This window comes from Pocillopora verrucosa, chromosome 6 (genome assembly GCF_036669915.1).
Source record: "Pocillopora verrucosa isolate sample1 chromosome 6, ASM3666991v2, whole genome shotgun sequence".
NCBI classification, from domain to species: Eukaryota; Metazoa; Cnidaria; class Anthozoa; order Scleractinia; family Pocilloporidae; genus Pocillopora; species Pocillopora verrucosa.
The window spans coordinates 16,187,897-16,207,297 of record NC_089317.1 but is presented as its reverse complement, the minus strand read 5'-3'; the positions used below and the strand labels follow the sequence as shown (position 1 = coordinate 16,207,297).

Genomic DNA, 19,401 nt, shown 5'->3' with positions numbered 1-19,401 from the left:
GTCAAAATTTATAAAACTGCGAACAAGTGAAGTGCCATGGGCTTATGAAGGACTCCATCTAAAAGAGAAACAGCTTGCACCAGATTTCTTATCCCCTGCAACTACCTACTGCCAATAAACAAATACGATTCATGATTTTTATAGGATAAAAAACTTCACTTTCCATGCCATCAAAACTTTCATTCTTCCTAATGCCAACGGTTCAAATCATGTTCTCTTTATTATTTTCTCTCTTTGTATAAAATAGTAAACCATTACAGTTGGCCGTTGACTCTACGGTGTAAACGAATATTCTTTGGTGAAGCAACCGATCAGAACCTAGAGGGTCTTTACTAATGTGAGCAAGCAGTCATTTCCTCCGATGACAGCAGCCACATGTACTACTCTAAGCTCTGATTGTTCTATTGCTTCGTTGTAATTCCCTCTTTTTCCAGCTTAGTTACTCAAAAAACATGTACAATTACGATTATTTTGCTCTGGCATGTTAGTCGATGTATAAAAGTGGTTCTTCTTCGCTTCCAGTACTCTTATCGCTAACTTTGCTGTTTTCGCTTGGTTTCTTCCAATTAATCGAATTCACCTTGCTAGACTCCAAATATGGCAAACATTCTCGCTTTCTTCTGAGAGAAAGAAAATACAACAAAATTAATTTTTACAAAGATAACATCCAATGGAAACCATTGTCTAGATGTACTACTGTAGTCGTTTTTTAAATTGGACGGAGAATAGGGCAAATTGGAAAAAGTATCCATCCAAAAACCATCACTTTTCGTATTCTGATGGCCAAGTGATTTTAGCTTCGTTTTGACAGACGATTAGCAAACTATCCGATTCTTCCGTTCTTTCGTGAGCTGCACAAAAGAGCTTCATATTTTGGAATTTAAGTAAGTAGCTCGTTATCTACAAGGGGTAGCACTTGATAGCTAAAAGGCCAATAAAATTGTGGCGCTCAGGCAGACTGTTATTACAACCATCTAGAAATAAAGAGAAAAAATTTCAGGCGAGTAAATTTTCCACAGACAATAAAATTGCACGAGCCCGTGGGGCAAGCGCAATTCTTTGAAAAATTTACAAGTGCTTATTATACAAAACTGCAAGAGAAATCATGTCATTATTTGCTATTAATGTACATGAAAAAACATCGCAGAAAGTTAAGACAGACGAAATTTTGAAAGCGTGTAAGCGCTGTTTGTCTTTTGCACTCGTTTTACATGAGAATGCACTCGTTTTCAGCCAAAAGCGTAAATTTTTTCATGTACATTATTAGCTAATTAATTCGAGTTTGCCTTTTTCTTTTTTGCTTTTTTGGATGACGACATTACCGCAATTAGTTGTAACATTAATTGATAACTGGAATCGCGTATCAAGTATTTCTGTCTTGTACCTGCTTTGAAAACAATGCTGGCTTAATTCAAACCACACTTGTCTGACGAGAAGCTGCAAGAACCAACCAAATAACATTGTTAGGGAATCCTAACACTAGAAGCAGAATGAATTCAAAGTCAGTGTGTCACAAGTGTGTGTCACAAGTGTGTGTCACAAGTGTGTGTCACAAGTGTGTGTCGCAAGTGTGTGTCACAAGTGTGTGTCAGTGATCAGCGTTAAAATCGGGAACTTACAACCTGGAGTGAGTTTGCAGTCAAAATCAGTCTGTAGTCAATAAAGGCTTCACCCAGAAACTACCGGTTATCAATGGAGTACCAATTGTCAGTTCGAGTCTCTTCTCTATTCAGAATGGATTGCGGTTGATTTTCAAAAGGGGAGAATTTTTACATTCAGATTAACATAATGTACACAATAACCGAGGAAGTCCAGTCAAAAATCATTTTCCAGCTGAGACTTGCTTCGCTTTTGCTAAAGATTTTTTTTAAAGGTGGTATTGACAGAGGCGATTGTCACTAATTGACTCAGAGGCGACAAAGTAACGGTTTGTTGCTGTCACTGATCTTTCCTAAGATAGACTGACGGGATACATGCGCCGAGTAAAACCTTCATTAAAAACAGTAAACATTCCTTACTAATCTATATCGACTTACAACGGCCGCTAGAACGTCAGCACCAATGAGCATAAAAAATACGTTGTTCCATCCCTAGGATAACGAAAAAAAATCACTCATTTTAATATAAAGTACTGAATTCTTAAAAGTAATGTTATCAAGGATTAATGTAATTAATACTGAACTTCGATGTAGCACTACAACCTCAAGTTCCTAAATGAGCTACACTAACCGGACAACTTCAATTTTCCTTGTGATTCACTTCCCTCCCAAATGGAAGGAAACGATCATATAGAGACTACAAAGGAGACAAAGAACTACCTTAGGCGCGATGAAACCCGTTAAGAGAGGCCCAAGGGTAGCACCTGTGGAGGAGACACACAGTGTGGTTAAGAAATGGGCTCAGTTTTGGAAAAGAAAACTCTTTAAAACTGCTTTCGTTCCTTTTCCACTATACCCTAATTTAAACTCATGGACTCCTTTTAACTAAGACTAAGTTGAAGATACTAGTAAATCTGACCAAATAAAGTAAATAAAAAATGATTCAATAAAAAATCCGTCTAGTAAATCTAGATATGACTTTTGGCCTCACCCAAGGAACCTGTGCCGCCGATGATAGCAGTTACCATGGCCATTGCTTTTGTGTTGCCTTTAAGACATGGATGTGAACCCTGAAATACAAATGCAATCATACTTTCGTATCCATAGATTTCAATCATTTCAACGAGAGCAGAATAATGATGATACATGGAATTAATCTCGGTAAGAGAGGATTTGTCAAAGAGACCTTCGTACAAACCTTATGTTACCAGTAATTCCTCTAAGAATATTTGTAGACCCAGGTTACTGGTCCTTAGAGAATAATGTCTCATGTAGTTCGTGCCTTACTTACTTGACCTTACGCAGTCGCGAGGGCAACGCTAAGTAAGACATCGTTAAAAAATTAACATCCATTTGCCGTATGAGTTTCGTAAGTGTGGCATGTAAAAGCGTCCCTGATTTCTATAAGCAAACATGAAAAAAGTGCTGAGAGGATTGGCTTTCTTAGACTGCACAACGGCTTAGCAATGAGGCACAGTTCTGTTCTTTAAATCTTGTATTTTTTTCATATCCTTCTCGTTGCCGTCGCCATCCTGCTTTGCGTAAGGTCCCAATTGCAAATATTTTAGTCAGAACGAACAGTTACCGTTTGGGATGTCCACGTAAGCACAATTTGCAAGACAGGATTGGTTTTTAGAGATGCCCCTGTATCATCAAAAGTGGGAGTGATTAAAAAAAATTACCCGAGAGGATTAACTAGATGTGACGAATCAACTTTCGCTTGACTCAATCCATTATATAATAGGCCACATCTTATCGGGCAGCACAAACATTTCAGTTTATTTTCGAATTTTTGTGGCGCAAGTTTTAAGGCTCTCGCAATATCAGTAGGTGAGTCGTTAATTATAAGCCAAAGACAGTCGATCGTATATTGTGAGTTTTGATTGGAAGGGAGGGGTAAAATTCGCTAAGGTTGGGTCATGTAGCGATGCACCAAGGCATCTTCTTGAATGAGCTGCGCATTTGTTATTGGTTCCGAAATGAGCAATGTCCTTCAACGACGTCTCCTTATTTGTCGTGATATATTATCATAAAAGGTAAAGTGTACGTCAACTTACTAAATTGGCTGATACCGCCGTTGTTATCAAAGAATAAGGACCATTCACCAAAATTCCCGCAATAATCATCAAACCTAAAACCAGAGATCGACCATCAATAAGGCGAGACAAGAAAAGTTTGGCATTATAAGCTGCACATACGATTCTATTATAGACAGCTACGCTTCAAAACAATATTTCCTAACTGAGTACTCCATTTACGACGATCTAAATGAAGTAGACTGACTGTGAACAAAAGAGGACAGATATACAGACGAAGGAACTGACATTAAGATATACTGACAGAAAAGCTTAGTTTGGCTCAGTATGATTGCAAAAGAACAACGGAACAGGTAACAGCAGAATTACTGGGATCTAACCAAAGACGTATGATATTACTCAGTTCTCAAGAAATATCTGATAAAAACTTACCAATATTCGCTGCTATGTTAAAATTTGAAAGGAATCTATAAAAAAAGAGCTACAAGAAAATTGGAAGTCAGGTAAATATATTTAATCGTTACCTCAAGATAAAACATACACATGCAGAAAACTCACCACTGGCCCTGCACAAAACAACATAACCGCAACAACAATCCCACTGCAGCCAGTTTTGTCAGAGATGTATCCAGCCAAGATTCCTCCTAAAAATGAGCAAAATGGTTCGCATATAAAATCCTGTCATATAAATCTCTGCCATCCTAAAAAGCTGTGCGAACTAAAGAAACGAAGCGGGAGACATTGGAGATTAGTGAGATGACAAACGATATGATTCAGCCAAGCTTCAAGTCGTCAGGAAATAGTGGTGAAAATAGCGAAGCGTTGCCGGGGTCATTTGCAGATATTTGCTTTAGTTCATTTGCAGGTAGGCCTCATTTCACACAGCCGAACCCAGCTCCAGGTTGAAATAAACTCAGGCCATGCAGTTAGTCAACGCAAACCTGGACTCAAAAACCTGGAGGATTTTTGTTAATATAGAGTTTTAGATCCACGTTTGGTGTGTTCAGCGCAAACGTCAAACCATGGTTAGCAATTTGTGGTTAGAGGTTAGAAGTTTCGTGACTTTCGGTTTTTTAGATCGACGTCGGCTCTCACCTGAAAAAATCAACATGTGCGCTGCCACCTTGAATTAAAAGAAAAGACTTCACTTCACATATACTTCTAGGACATACGTGAGAACTTTCGAACAGGAAGAAAAAAAGCGTCGAAGGATTCCATAACCCTAAACTGCCTTGCCCAAAGTTCTAGCGTTGACGGCAAACGGCGAACATGAACCGCTGGAGTCTAGTCACGTGACTCCTAGAGTTTGCGGTCACACGTATTCAGAAACAAACGTAGATCTAAAATTCCCTAATAAACTTTCACCAACCTATCATTCCTCCCACATCGAAGAAAGTGGACAACTCTGCAGACAAACGTACGTCATGAAATTCACCACCAATTTCTGAAGAAAAAAGGAAACAAGACATAAAATGAATTTAGATATGGGTTATTAGCTTTCCAAAAGGGCCACACTGTGCACTCACTGACTCAATTTGTACAGATATTTCCCTAAGCAAGTTGGGATTTATTTCGCTTTAAAATGTAATGTATAGTGCTCTCACAACAATAATATGTATAACGATTCGAAGCAGTTTGATTGCATATTACGTTCATAATGACAAGTAAAGCCAAACAGCATGGCGCTTCAAGCTCCCCAAGAAAATTAAAAAGCAAGTTGAGATTCTCCTTTTTAATAAATAATGGTAATTGAACTGAGTGGAGTGCAATTTGGGCTGAAATCATACGCGTGATTTCAAAACTTAAAGTAAACGAAGTTTGGCCCATATCGTGGGAGGTTATCCAAGATTCGTTGCATGAAAAGAAAAGACATATGGTACTGCTTCTTTATTCTCAGTTTACTAGTTCCATCTGATTCAGAGTGGAAAAAGCGACCGAGACTTAAAAAACCTGGTATAAAGAAACAGTGCAGAGGTTCCATCTTAACCTCTAACTCATACGATTGATAGTCGGTGTTCCCTTCCGAAATTTTCGTCCTTTTTTGAATCAAATGACAGCAAAGAGAGGAAAAACGTTAAAACTTACTCGTGTTTTCTATGTAAAATGGCAACCAAAACAGGAATGTTAGACTGACCAGTTTAGCAAAGAACAAACAGAACGAGTACTCAATCACTCCCTGCAAATTCAAAGAAGGGAAGAAGATTTTTGTGTACAATCAGGCATAGATTTTGTGTCTAGCTCCCCAAGAACATTTAGAAAAGATGATTTAAATAAAAGCTCGTGATTTGGTATCAGTATGGTATTAGGTAAATGTTTGATGATACATACACCTCTGTGACGTAATGGGAAAAACAAACGCACACTGGAGATTGAAACTAAATGTGTTTGGCCTGCTGTTTGGTAATGTGAAGCTCTCTTCAGTGGCAGACTTATGTAGACCATTTCACATATTAAGGCAATTTAAACTTCAAATATAGCTCTAACTCCAACGGAGACGTTATTTGAAAAGTCAAAGCTGTTCTCGTTCGATCACGTCATTTGCCTACCGTCACAAGTTTCATACCGTGGTATCTCTAAACCCATAGAGTCCTGTTCAGCATTCTCTTTAGAATCATAAGGAAATTTTGAGTTAACTTACTGGAATAAGAATTGCTTTCCAGAGGCTTATAGCATCGGGTTCCTCATGAGACGAAAGTGATGACGAAGACGAAAACGACAAAAAAACTGAACTTGACGAAACATTGGAAATCTGAAAATTGTTAATAACAATGTGAAGTTATAGTTATAACGAATATGAAGTAACAACGAATTCTTTGTATGACCTTGGGTTGTTTCTTGTCAATGAGGTTTGAAAACGTGAAGAATGTTTTAGTGAAAACGGATCCTGAAAATATTTCATCTGAAAGAATTATCACATATACCACTGTAACACTTAGCCGAAGAACAAATCACGATCGAATTGTAAAAAAAATTCCCATTCCCTAACATAGACGAGTACTCACCAAGCCATCCTGATGGGCTGGATTTCTGACATCAACTTTCGTACTAAATGTAGCATAAACAGGAAAGGACTGCAGAAAACAAAGGTAATAATCAGATTTGAAGAGGGGACCACTTCAAGGGGACAAAGTAGTGAAAATAATTAATCTCGAAACGCAACAGCATGGTATCACCAGGAATACTAAGTCAAAGGTGAAGTAGAAGGTTATTAGCTCAGACCTCTTTAGATTGTCTCTGCGGAGATGGGCAGTCCACATCAATAGGATCTGGGAAAAAAGACGTATTCAACAGGTATCCTAAATAAGCGTTCTATCATCTTTGCAGAACCCTATATGATCCTTAACACCAAATCCTGGTCCTTTACAGCAGGATTCTCAAAGATCTGTTAAGAGGAAAGCACTTAGTGAAGATTTTAAGGATCTTCCACTGTGCAGCTGTTCAATTGACGAAGTTCTCGTAAACATACTATCACTGACACGGGTTAAGGCGTAAAACGTACCTACAACGAGGAACAAAAACACAACGATTGCCACTCCACCAATGATACAACCAGGTACAAGAAACGAGTATCCCCTGTTAAAAAGTGTAATATTAACGTCAAGCTAAATGTCATCACAAAGACAAAGCCGAAGCAATAGTTATCAGCATTGTTATTGTTTGTGACCTAAATCATATCCCGGCCCTTACCATTGGTTACTAGCCCAGATGCCAGCGATGTTGGATCCTAAGATAGCTCCAATGGATTTGTGAGAATTCCAAATTCCCATTATGAAACCACGTCTGCAAAGGATCATTGACATCAGTATAGCCGTGACTAAAACATGATGAGCGTAACTGTACATCTATTTAACAGGTACATCATGCTTTTCAAATGTACTCTTGGATTTCATTGACGTTTATGGAATTCCATGGAATTTAGCCCTCGGAACACGTAACACTGACTATAGCTCTATGAAAATCTTCGTGAAGATCCCTAGACCCATGCTGCATAGAACTAAGAGAGCCTATAGAATTCCACTGAACTCTGTTTAGCTACTTTGAGCCCTATGGAGCTTCATTTTTCCCTGATAATGATGAAGTTCCTGCTCGCTGTATGGGACTCCATGGAGAGATTAACATTCGATTAACGCCGAGTTCATAAGGCTCATTTAATGGAATGGAAAGATGTAAAATCCGGTCTGCAATGGTACACAGTGAAAAAACAATAGAATTTGTCGATCGAAACTCTCCGTGGCAATTCATGGACCTCAACGAGTTCATTTAAGCATATGGATCATGAACATCTATTTTACTTGATGAAACCGCTCGGAAAACCTTGAGTACCTCATGAGAACTATTGCAAATGAGCTTGGAATATTTCATATGAACGTACTGAACAACAAAAATCAGTTCTTAATTCTTCTAACTAAAGTATAAAGAATTCCTCGTATCTAAGCAAAGAAGTTTCTAGCTCACCAGTTATAGAAGGTTTACAACGTTTCTTACCTCCTTTTCCCTATCCAGTTTCCTACACACTCAACTACAGTGGGAAAACCGGTACTCTGTTAAAACAGAATCAATTCATAGACTTACTACCACTTTTGGTTTGCTTGTTTTAGTAAAAAAATTACATAAACAGACATGAACAACATGAGATCATTGTCAACAAAGCTAACAATCATTTATGTACTCACCTGGAAAAATCCCGCGAACAGCTAAAAGAGAAGTTAGGAAAAGTCAAATTGATTTTTTTGTGAAGAGTAAAGAATCGGGGAATATCTCCCGGATGCAGCCGGCCATCGATGCATTTGACTACTTACATGAATCAAAACCAACTGCGTAGCAACATCTATTCTATGTATATTTTTTTCATTCATCGCAAACATATTCTACTTGGCTTGAGGTTGACATCATTTTGCTATCAACATTTTTCCAAATGCTCTTGCATCCCACTTTACTCTGTAAAGTATTATGACATCAAAATTTGCAATTTCAAAACGATGTTTTAACAAATAAATACGAGGAGTACTTACCTGAATGAAAAAATAATACTCAAAGTTGTGAACCTTGTAGAAAAATCCCAAACCAAAGAGCACGGAAAAAAATCCACTGAACATCATGCCGAAGGTCAGAAAATACCTTAGGTCTATGTGCTCAGCTAGATAGCCACTGCAAGGAGAAACAATAGTCGGTAAATAACATTGTTTATAAATGTTCAACTCATAATATTGCATTTCTAGTGTTCTGATTGGCTCACTCAACTCCGGCAATCAGTACATATTGCGAATCACCTTGTATGGAAATGTATTGCACCAATTGTTGCAGATTTGAAAATAGGCTCCAAGTAACCAAACGTTCAGAATTTAATAACATTTGATAAAACAAATATTCCATTCCCGCTTTTTGGATACTAGATTAGAGATAGCCAACTTAGCGCTATATTCCTCGTTGGTTATTTACCGTCTTTTAACATATCTGAAACAGTGGTGTTATACGAGGATTTCCATTGAAAAATACGATAATTTTTCATGTGTTTGACGTTGCCAATCAGCTGCTGACACGTCACTCGTCTTTCGCGCGACTCTGTCATGTTGATGAATAAATGGCAAAGCCTTCACCATTCTCACTCCAAGGTCGTTTTTTGAAATTTTCTCGGATAACGGTTGCTGAAACACTTAAAAATTTGTATGGCACATGACATACAGACAATGACGTTCGAAATCTCCTAGAAGATGAAGGAAATCAAAATACAAAAAGAAAAACCGAAAATCGCGAACTCGGTGGCTTTGGTACTGGCATTTCTCGTGGCTGATAACGAAAATTGACCACTGCAAGATTTGCAGCAAGCCGAATTCGGCCGTAAAAAAAGATTTTTTAGCCGTTAAAAGATTTCTTCTGTCGGCAAGGAAAAAGTCAATAACTGAGAATTTTGTAAATTGGACGTTACGCCCATTGTTTGTTTTTGTAATGATTCAACGCATTTTTTCTTTATCTTGAGTTTTAACGCCAAGGCACTTCATTACTTTTTTCGGTTATTATGGTTGCTATTGTTTTTAGTAATTAATAAAGTTGACTTTTCTAGTCAATAAGGCATTCAACTCGAAGAGAAACTCCATGCGTATCTACGCGCGCCCTTGTATTATTCTCTACATATCCAACGCGCGCTCATAGAATAAATGTTACATATACCACTTCTAACTGAATTGGTTTTACAAGGCCCCTTACATCAAAAGGGGAATTATTCAGTATTCCATTGCAAAAACATTTACTATTCCATTTCTCAGGACGGATCTAGAAAAGAATGCTAAGGACACAGGAAAGATTCACTCTCCTTGACCTTATTAACCAGAGACAGAAAACTGTACCTGAAGAACATGCCTATGGCATACGATGAAAGGAAGGCAACGTCTAGTGCTCCAAGAAGTTTCTCTCCACTAGCAGGAGAATCTGGTAAAAAGAAAGGTCTTTTTAACAAGAATCTGTGACTTAAAAATAGAACATCGTGAGTTGGCGGTAGTTCACACCCGCTTTAAAACAAAAAGTTTATACATCATACAAGGACCTCCAGAACAGCTCGAGGAAGTTATGGTGGACAAAATAGGCATAAAACAAAGAAAAAGATTTGGATTTCCTGTATGTTTTACTTCTTCAGCTTTGTAAATACTCACAATCTCGTCATTAGAGATAATTTTTTTAGGCAGCCTTTTATCAGTCAGGTTTATGTAGATGTGGTTGTAATAATTCACCGTCAAACGTCCCGTCCAACAGTTTAGAAGGATTTACACTTTCCTTGATATGTAAGGAGTGCAAAGTATGGAGTTCTTCAAACATTTTAGAATTTATCACTTACTCACCAAAGGGTGCCCATCCACGGCATAAATTATCAGCTGTACAATTGTGAACTGTGAATTCTCCCTGAACAAGAAACAAATTGTGCTTGATGGCTAGTTGCCGAAATAAATTTTGGGTGGGAAATGCTCGTAACACCGCCTCTACGTACGCACACTATGATTGGTCAATTTAGAGGGCTGTATCTTACTGTATGACCCGCTAAATTTGAAACCTTGTTTGAAATGAAACCTTTCCCCTCTATATGAACCCAAAGATACCATGAATACCTCACTAACCTCGTTTTCTTGCTCCTTACTGCATGTAGGTCACGGAACCTCGTTTTTCCGCTTGGATTTATGCCCCGCGCGGTTTGCAATTGGGCATTCATAAACCCGAGTACAAAACACTTGGTCTGTGACTTATAGTACAGACCTCGAACTCGGTTACTAAGAGGTATGTAATATTATTGTAATTGTATGCTTCTCACCTTTACGACACTGATTGGTCTTCTTGAAAGTTGATAGGAAGCATAGGCGAGGAAGGTTAGAATGAGTACCCATGTGCGATAGCTGAGGGGAACAAATGGCGAAGTTTAATGAGTAAATTAGTCAGTAATTTTATACTCAAAGCAACTGTTTCCACTCAGGGAAAGGTCAACTCACAATATCAATTCCGTTGATTCAACCAGATTATCTCAAAGTCCTAAATAGCCGACACTCAACTATTCGAATCCTCCTCAATTTGAACGAAAATCGATATCCTCATGACTCAGTCGTGCATTCATCTTTCTTTCACCCTCACCGATATTTGTTGTGTGGATGAGTAACACTTCAAAACTGCATTTGAATTTATTTCGAGGCAGTCGTGTATTCTTTTCCTTTTTTCACACTATGATTCCTTCTATCTCATTACCGCCAATTTTCCTCTTCAAAATGTTTCATTTCTCTCGACGTCTCTGCAATGTACTTCATTTGATAAATGGAGAAAGCTATTTTATTAAAAATCTACATAATTTGAACTTGACTTAGTACAGTAAAAACTTATTTTGTCTTATTTCTGGTTGTCTCTTCTCCAATCTCGATAACTAGGAACCTCTTTCAAGCTCTCATGAAGTACGAGATATCACAATTCTGGGCTGGGCCCATGTGCCTCTTTAAGGTAAGGAACAAGTGGTTGCTTTATTTTTTTCTGAGTTACACTTGCTAAAGTGTGCGCCCCTGAGGAAGTGCATTTCAAGTGAAAAGTGAATAAAATCAAAGGAATTAGACACTGTAATCCCATAAATAGATTGCGATAGTTAAAGATTTTGTAGAATAGATTTTGAAAAAAAAAGTATTCTTACACTTGCGTTGTTCGTTCGGTAGTAACCCATCGAATGAATTGTATTCCATAAGGAACTTTGCTGCGGTGATGATCGTGGGCCCCCAACTGTAGAGATGGCATTTTTGAGGCTTGCAAGAATTAAATCAAGAAAAGCCTGCAAATAACGAAAATGATTGTAAGACATTCATAGTAAAATCATTACATTAGTTACTAGCTATATCACTGCTGTAGCATGGGACTGGTGGATTTATTCAACCTTTTTGGTACGATAAGCTGAATTATATACGCATTTTGATTAGTTCTTTCTTATGCTCTATTGAAGGACAGACGCCTAGATGACGTCACCATTAACAACATTTTGCTTTCTCGCTGACGATTTTTGACGTGCAGTAAGAACATCACGTGCCACTTTCTGTTCTTATCACATTTTTACATCATTTGTGATCTATAAATGAACAGAGGTACGGCAACATGCAGTCTATTTGTTAATTTTAAGTCGTGGTCGTTTCAATTATTCGCTCCTTACTTTATATTAAACTCTTTTCGAGAAAAAAGGAATTTCAAACCACATTGGCTTTCTTGAGAGATCGGGTGTTTCAGAAAGAGCTCGTTATTCCTTCACCCTCACACTATAAAAGAAGATTAGATAAAACTGCTCTTGTTCAAGTGAATCTATGTGGTAAAGTAGTCTAAAATGTTACTCAATAAATACTCTATAAAGTTGCTCTATAATTACTCTGTTACTCTATAAATACTCTATAAAGTGAATCTACGTGATACAGTTTTGAAACCCACAAGCTGCTTTAAGTAGTCTAAAATGTTACTTTGTAAAGTGCAAAAAGTTTTCTGAGGTTTTTTTACGTCTTGCTCATGATTTACCGCATGTTGATTACCAAATATAGATCACTTCTGTGATCTGTTCTGTTGTAAAGCACGCTAAGGGCGGAAATAGCACTGGAGAAGAGCACAGAGAAAACAAGAGCCAGACGGCACGGAGTCAAGCCTTCACAAAAACCTCACTCTCTCTCATAAAACCACACGCCGCCTCCCACCTAGAACGACGTTAAGTATATCGATTAGGACTTATACTTGTGCACTTGGTTAACCATGAATGCTACCCACTGAAAACAGAACTAACAGGTTGTTAAACTTGAAATGACGGAAGAACTTGAAAAGAAGAGTTTGAACATTCCATATGCACCCGTTCAGAGAAGTACGCCGGTGGCATTATAATTAAAGACAAATATTGTAAGCGGAAATCGATGTGGAACGAAAAGGCCGAGTCCGGTGTCGTATATTATCAACAAGCATTAATATTCCGCGAAAAACTTCGGAATCACTGCTAAAAATTGTATATTGCGTATCATTTGACAGTCATACGCCGGAGGTCCAGTGAATATTGTCGAACAAACCTCTCGATTTCGTTGCGTGTCGATTATTCGACATTCAAAGGCAGCGCAAACTCACAATCTCAATGCTCAGTGAATGTGCTATATTGCGTGACGCAAAGACTTTTAAAGTTTTTATGGGAATTGAGATGTAAAATGGAGAAAGGTTGTCTTATAATTAGCTATGCTTAAATTGATTTAAAGAGGTAACTTAAGTCACTGTCGTTATATCACATGTTGCTATATTTTGATTCCTTGTGTCAAAGGTAAAAATAGAATCGCAAAACCAGCTTAGATCACATCACACTGTTAAGATCAGGGCAAACGAAATGCAACAAAAGTGGGATTATCTATCTCTTGTAAAGCCAGTTTTCACTTACGATTAAGCCGGAGTCGGAGACTAAATCAGAAGAGCAGAGTGATACGATCTGTTGAAAATTATCGGAATCGGAAGAAAAATATCGATACTGCTTACGACTCCGTCGCCTTCGATGCAATGAAAACTGAATTGTTTGAAACTGGTTAGTTCCTCTACTTCTGCTTGCGATTCCGCCAATCGAGATTTCACTAGATCTTAAGCATCGGAGTTGTAACGGAATCGTTAAAAATGAAACCATTGTGATTCTTTCGACTCAGATTCCGTCGAGCTTATGACTCCACTTACGACTCCGATTTTGATTTTTACTTGGCATGGTTCGGAAGCACTCTCACGACTCCGACTACGACGCCATCGCCAGTGGGAACCAGCCTTTCTGTTCAAATCTGCTTGCCGCCAGAGTAATCTCAAGGTGTACGTGGCTTGAGCTCGCCAGAACATGTTGATGGATGCTGATCGAGTGCAAGCAGCAAAGACTGCGTAATCCACGAGCCCTTATCTCTTTTAGTGAGATTTTTCGGACGTTCCTCGTTGAATCTCTTTAATTTCAATCTTTTTTTTTATCAGCCAGGCTTCTTTTTGGCTTTAACCGAAGGACTCTTCTCTGTTTCACCTTTTCCCATTCACAGTTTAGTCTAATACACAAGAATTATAACAAAGATCACCGAGTGAAATTAAATCAGGAGGTGTCTCAGTGATTGAAATTCAAGAACCAGGAAATTTACGTCTGAAAACATATCGGTAGTCATTTATATTGACAAGTTTCAATTGGCTATCCCCTGTTGTGGCCGACTAGAGAATTCAGCTCGAAAACACGTTTTTGTAAATAACTCGTGCACGTTTCAATTTTTTACGAAACTTTTTTTTATCATGGAAACTTTACATAAAATAGTAATGTCTCTGAAGTCTACGCTGAAGTAGAGTTTAAATCTCTTTGCAATGATTTACCATGAAAGTTAATCATTCCTTAGTTTAATATTTCGATACAAGTTAGTGATTGTCTATTGATCGCCCGATGTACTTTGATCAGTTACCGAAAGTGAATTATTCTTTGATATGTATCTGTGCATTCTTAAGAATTGTCTTTTTAGTTTAGGTTTGTAAACGTCGAAAATGTTTTTGATCATTTGTTTGGTTTGTTCTACAACGGACTTGCAGTTCCTGAGCTAAGTCCAACCACTCTGAAATCAATGATTTGATGAGTCGCCAGCGAGGAAATACGAAGTTCACATTGTTTGAAGCTGCAAAACGAACTGAACAGCCATGGAATAAAAGGTACTAAGGTATTGTTTGATCTGTTGTTATTTTCAAGGGTTGGACGCCGATTTACTTGGAAAGATACAGCTGAGGTGTGAATAGCACTGATAAACAAGTCGACAACCGTCTACTGACGAATGTCACGAGTAATTCCGTATGATTTTCAAAACTGTTTCAAAAACCCTGCGGCAATTCACGGCCACACATTCCTAAAATTTAAAATTATTCAAGCTGAACACAACTTTTCGCAACCGTGAAGCTGCACTTGCATGCGAATGAAATATTTTGCTGCGCATACATGTATCGATCCATATCAGAAGAATCCATATCAGCAGTCCCAAATTCTTAAGCCAGTGTTAAAAAATGAATAGAGCTAAATTGAAATGATTGGATGCTATTCATTAGTCTCGCATTTTCGGAATGTAACAGCATTGTTTTGTAGAATAATCGTAATAATTTTCTGTATAAAAACCACGAGAGAAACTCGTGTTTCCGATGATAAGTTATGCTTTATTGTGCTTAACCATAACTGCTTCTATTCATGTCTCAAGTTTCACATAAGATAGAATAATCACTACAAGAAGAAATAACAACTTGTTTTCCTTTTTGTGAGCTTAAAAATACACTGGAATGCTTCTTCTGATCAAGTAAAACAATGTTTTTGGTTTTGTTGAACTATCTGATAATTCAACATGTTAACGCAAGACTTTTGAGTTGTGGTTAGCACGAGTTGAGCGATTTTATACGGCAAACAAATCTATGGTTATTTTCCCTGCTGTCAAGTAACCTTCTACATCGATAAAAATTGTCAAGAATAACGTGAAAAAGTGTAGAGTGTTCACTGTATTTTCATCGCTTCTCATTACACTCTAACCAGTAAGACTCGCTGAAAGGAAAAATTTCTTTGAGTTGATACTCTATTTTATCAGATTCCTAACTTTTTCAAATACTACAAGTTGTAGAGCATCAATCCAATTCAATTGAATTGCATTCGCCCAGTTAGCCTTTGTAAAAGTTACTCGTGTTGATTTATCCCGAAATCATGCGATTACCTGTACAAATTCCATTGGAATTTTTCGAAAACAATTTCAGTTTGTTTGCTCCTGGAATTTTGAAGGGGATAATATTATATTCAAATTACGAAGCTATCCGACAGTACTGAGAAACAGTCTTTTCTTTTGCCTTAACCGGCTGAAGATGGTGTATCAGGCGGCTGTGAGTGGGCTGAAAAGATCTCACGGGAGGGATGAATATTGATTGGAATTATTTTTCTGAAATTTGTGCCAGAAGAGAATGAAATTAAAATAAAAGAACAAACTTGACTGAAGCTGCATGAAGACTAGATTTAACATGTACAAAAGCTTTATTTTTTTCAGAATTAATGTACCTCAGTTATTACACTGATACGTTAATGTTTGTCATGTAAGACATCTCCATGGTTGTGTCTGTGTTGTTTTCGTCTTTTTCATACGCCATGTGAGATCGATATTTTTCTCAGCTGATGCCGAAGGATGTATGTTGACGATGTACTAGCTTGCGAGCAAGCCAATAGCGCTGCAGGAAGCGGGAAATTTGAGATCAGGCAGTCGGAGAGAGGTTTACCGAGGTCACAAGCTTGTGTTGTATGAGGCCTCGTACCTTCCGCTGGCGAAGAAATGCTCACGCCGAAGCGCTATTTTGAAATGATTTCTTGCTCGCAAGCTACAACTTAATAGAAAGCAAAAGGAAAATGGAAAAACTGATCCCTTATTCGATGGTTCAACGTATAAAACGAGCGGAAATATTGCCCAGGGCTCGTATTCAAAATTTAAAATAATCAACGATCAGTTAAATCCTTTTTCATGACGAGAGTTTTTTAGGGATGGAAATCGGCAATTTTCTCGCCCTGTATCAGTTAGAATCGTCCCCAAAAATGGTTTACACAATGTTGTAAGGCTCAACTCATAGAGGGCACTGCCCTTACATTCTGTACAGAAAACAGAACTAAGGCTTTGAAGAGGAACGAGAGAAAATTGTTCAGCGAAATCTACTGTAAGATCCAAAGACGGTTAAATTAGGTAAATACATGGATAAACGAACAAATGAATAGGAGTAAAAAGTATAGGAGTATAGATAAAGAATTAAGTTATGAATATGGGGTGACGGTCACTCGGCGGAGACCAGAGCGCTCTAGAAACAGGAATATGTCCTTAATTGAGTCGGTTCAGTTCTAGTAATACATAAACACGGTGTTTTCCGTGATGGGAATTTCTCAAGGCAGTCGTAAGTGACATTATCCTTAGATAAAGGTTTGACTGTGTCAATTATAACGCAATGTTAACATTTTATTCTCGTCTCATCCTGCAACCGTCTGACCCTATCGAGACAGTCGTGTGACTGGCACCACTGAGAAGGTTATGTGCTTTTACTAGCTTTCAAACGAGAATTAAAACTTACAATACTTCTAGTGAGCGGGAAAAATGTTGCAGAAACGACCCTCATTTTCTTTCGCATACCTGTGAAAGACGTTCGTTTGGGCATTGGGCTACAACCATCTTAGATTTCAATCAGAAAAAAGCCTTAGCGCACATGTGAGCCTCAATTGAGTAGATTTTATTTTTCACCCCTGACAATCAAGATAATCTTATATTTTCCTTTTTTCATTTCAAAAATGTGGGCTTGTCGCATACCAACGTCAAAACGAAGAGAACAAGTTATCAAAAGATACAAAAATAGAAGAAAGAACCAGCCTACTAGGTTTACATCAGCACTTGGCAAAAAAGGAAAAAAAACCTGCATAATTACATAAGATTTTGTATGAAAGAAAAATTGTCGTTCCCGCTAAGGTAACAGATGAAATAGAAAAAGCGATAAAATTTTCTGGTTTAAAATAAGAGTCGAAAACAATTTTCGAAAGTGAATTGCGGAAGACCACCGTTAAATTAAAAGCGACTTTAATTTAGCAATGAATTAAATATCGTCTTTCCGCGTCTTCCTTAGTGTCTTTAAGAGGACAGCATTCCCAGTACGGAGGAAAATGTGCGGAGATCGGTCTAGTTAAAATTGAATTGAATTATTTCTTACCCGATTGGGAGTTGTCCCGATCTGCAGGAGGAGTAGAGACGAATGAATGACTTTTTAAGTTTAGACACTCCTAAGTAGAAAATAGTTATTGTTCTTGCAAAACTCTCATGAAGAAGGCGTGACCGTGACGTGACGTGGCTTTTAGTGGTTTTACGGTTACCCTTACAAACTCCCGGGGAGGAGTGGTAAGGGGGTGGGGTGGGGAAGATAGCCTCTTCCCCAAAGAGATATAAGCCGTTTTGTGGAGAGTGGCTGTCAGGATGTTGAAATACTTAAAATGGTTGACAAGAAGACCTCTCTCTCCAATATGAATGAGGCTTTAAGCTATGATGGTGAAAACTTTCAAGAATACTTTGAAGGTGAAGAGTTTACAATAGGTTTACATCTGAAGTTTATTTAGGATATATAAAAAGCAAGAGGTCTCCAGAATCGCACCGGCACAAACTTTCCTGAAGGTTCAAAGATTAGCCCCCTTTCCCCTCCCCCCCCTCCCATATAGCCCCGGGCTTTGGTTAACCTTGTCTGCCACTTAACTATATATAAATTTCGCTTGAAGGAATTTTTTGTTCTCGAAATTTATTTCCAAATCAAAGAGAAAAATATCGAAAAAAATCCCCTTTAGAACCTTATTTATGACTGACTTGCGGGAAAGCCTGCTGAAGTCATTTGGTCATTTGACAACTGGGTGATTATCTGAAGTCAAAAGATAGCTTAGCCCACTGTAGCATTTACCATACCATAAATAAGCGTTGGGAAAGCATTTGACGGAAACATTCTCATTGAAGAAAGGCTACGAGCTCTCGAACAACCAAATAGCGTTGTTTTAGCTACTGCAAATCCCCGGCTTCCAAATGGGTTCTTGCCGTGACTAAGGCCATAACGGTGTTGCATAACTTAAAAATTGAGCAACAAATTTAACACGTGACCTCCTTACTTGAAAAATTTGCTACGTAATTTGTCAGCTGGTCTTCGTCACGTTTACTGATGGTCACGGGTTGCACGTGCAAACCGATGGCTATTAGGTTACAATGTCAACTTTCCTCGAACTTGCACCTCTTACTTGAAACATTTTCACAGTTGATATATCAAATATTTCCACTCACGAGCGATTGGTTTAGACTCGATCGAGACATGAACGAACTTGTCCCAGTTAAACATGAATAACACACCAACAATAACCTTCATTTGATGCAAAATTTTTTTGGGATATTTAATTTTTCCCTAAACTTTATCTGTAATCTTTGTGTGGAACAATTTTATTCTTTTCTTTCAATCTATCAGCCTTGAGGAACTTACCACGTTAAAGGCAAATGTAAAGGCTTATTTTTGAGCCAAATAAAGGTTGCTGTGTTTATTATCCTTCAAAACACATGTACATTTTACAAATCGTGCGAAATAAGCGATTTACTGACAGTTTACTGTGAAAAAATGTAGGAACAAACAAGCCTGTCTCTTTTCTTCTGTTACAACATCAGAACACCTTTTCATCTAATACAAAGACTTCGATGGCATAGGACGCAAGGTTTGAAATTGGGGACTTTTACCGGGAA

At 38.0% G+C, this 19,401-nt stretch overlaps 1 protein-coding gene across 3 annotated transcripts; it reads right to left on the bottom strand.

Annotated features, from left to right (window-relative positions):
- Nucleotides 1–201: 201 nt before the first annotated feature.
- On the bottom strand, nt 202–17,908 carry LOC131792652 (glucose-6-phosphate exchanger SLC37A2). 3 transcript variants are annotated; one of them, XM_059110057.2, is made up of 23 exons: nt 17,852–17,908; nt 11,787–11,921; nt 10,932–11,013; nt 10,468–10,528; nt 9,979–10,060; nt 8,647–8,782; nt 8,308–8,328; nt 8,120–8,175; nt 7,322–7,414; nt 7,134–7,207; nt 6,854–6,900; nt 6,637–6,705; nt 6,273–6,383; nt 5,720–5,810; nt 5,004–5,078; nt 4,193–4,278; nt 4,067–4,115; nt 3,656–3,729; nt 2,590–2,668; nt 2,319–2,362; nt 2,037–2,090; nt 1,385–1,437; nt 202–620 (listed from the first exon to the last, which is right to left on the bottom strand). In XM_059110057.2, the coding sequence occupies exons 2-23, from the start codon at nt 11,885–11,887 to the stop codon at nt 485–487; spliced, it is 1,674 nt and encodes a 557-aa protein (XP_058966040.2). In that variant the 5' UTR covers nt 11,888–11,921; nt 17,852–17,908; the 3' UTR covers nt 202–484. The 3 variants fall into 3 exon arrangements, with proteins under 3 accessions (XP_058966040.2, XP_058966041.2, XP_058966042.1); XM_059110058.2 differs by having other exon boundaries at nt 202–617; XM_059110059.2 differs by lacking the exons at nt 202–620; nt 2,319–2,362.
- Between the last annotated feature and the right edge of the window lie 1,493 nt (nt 17,909–19,401).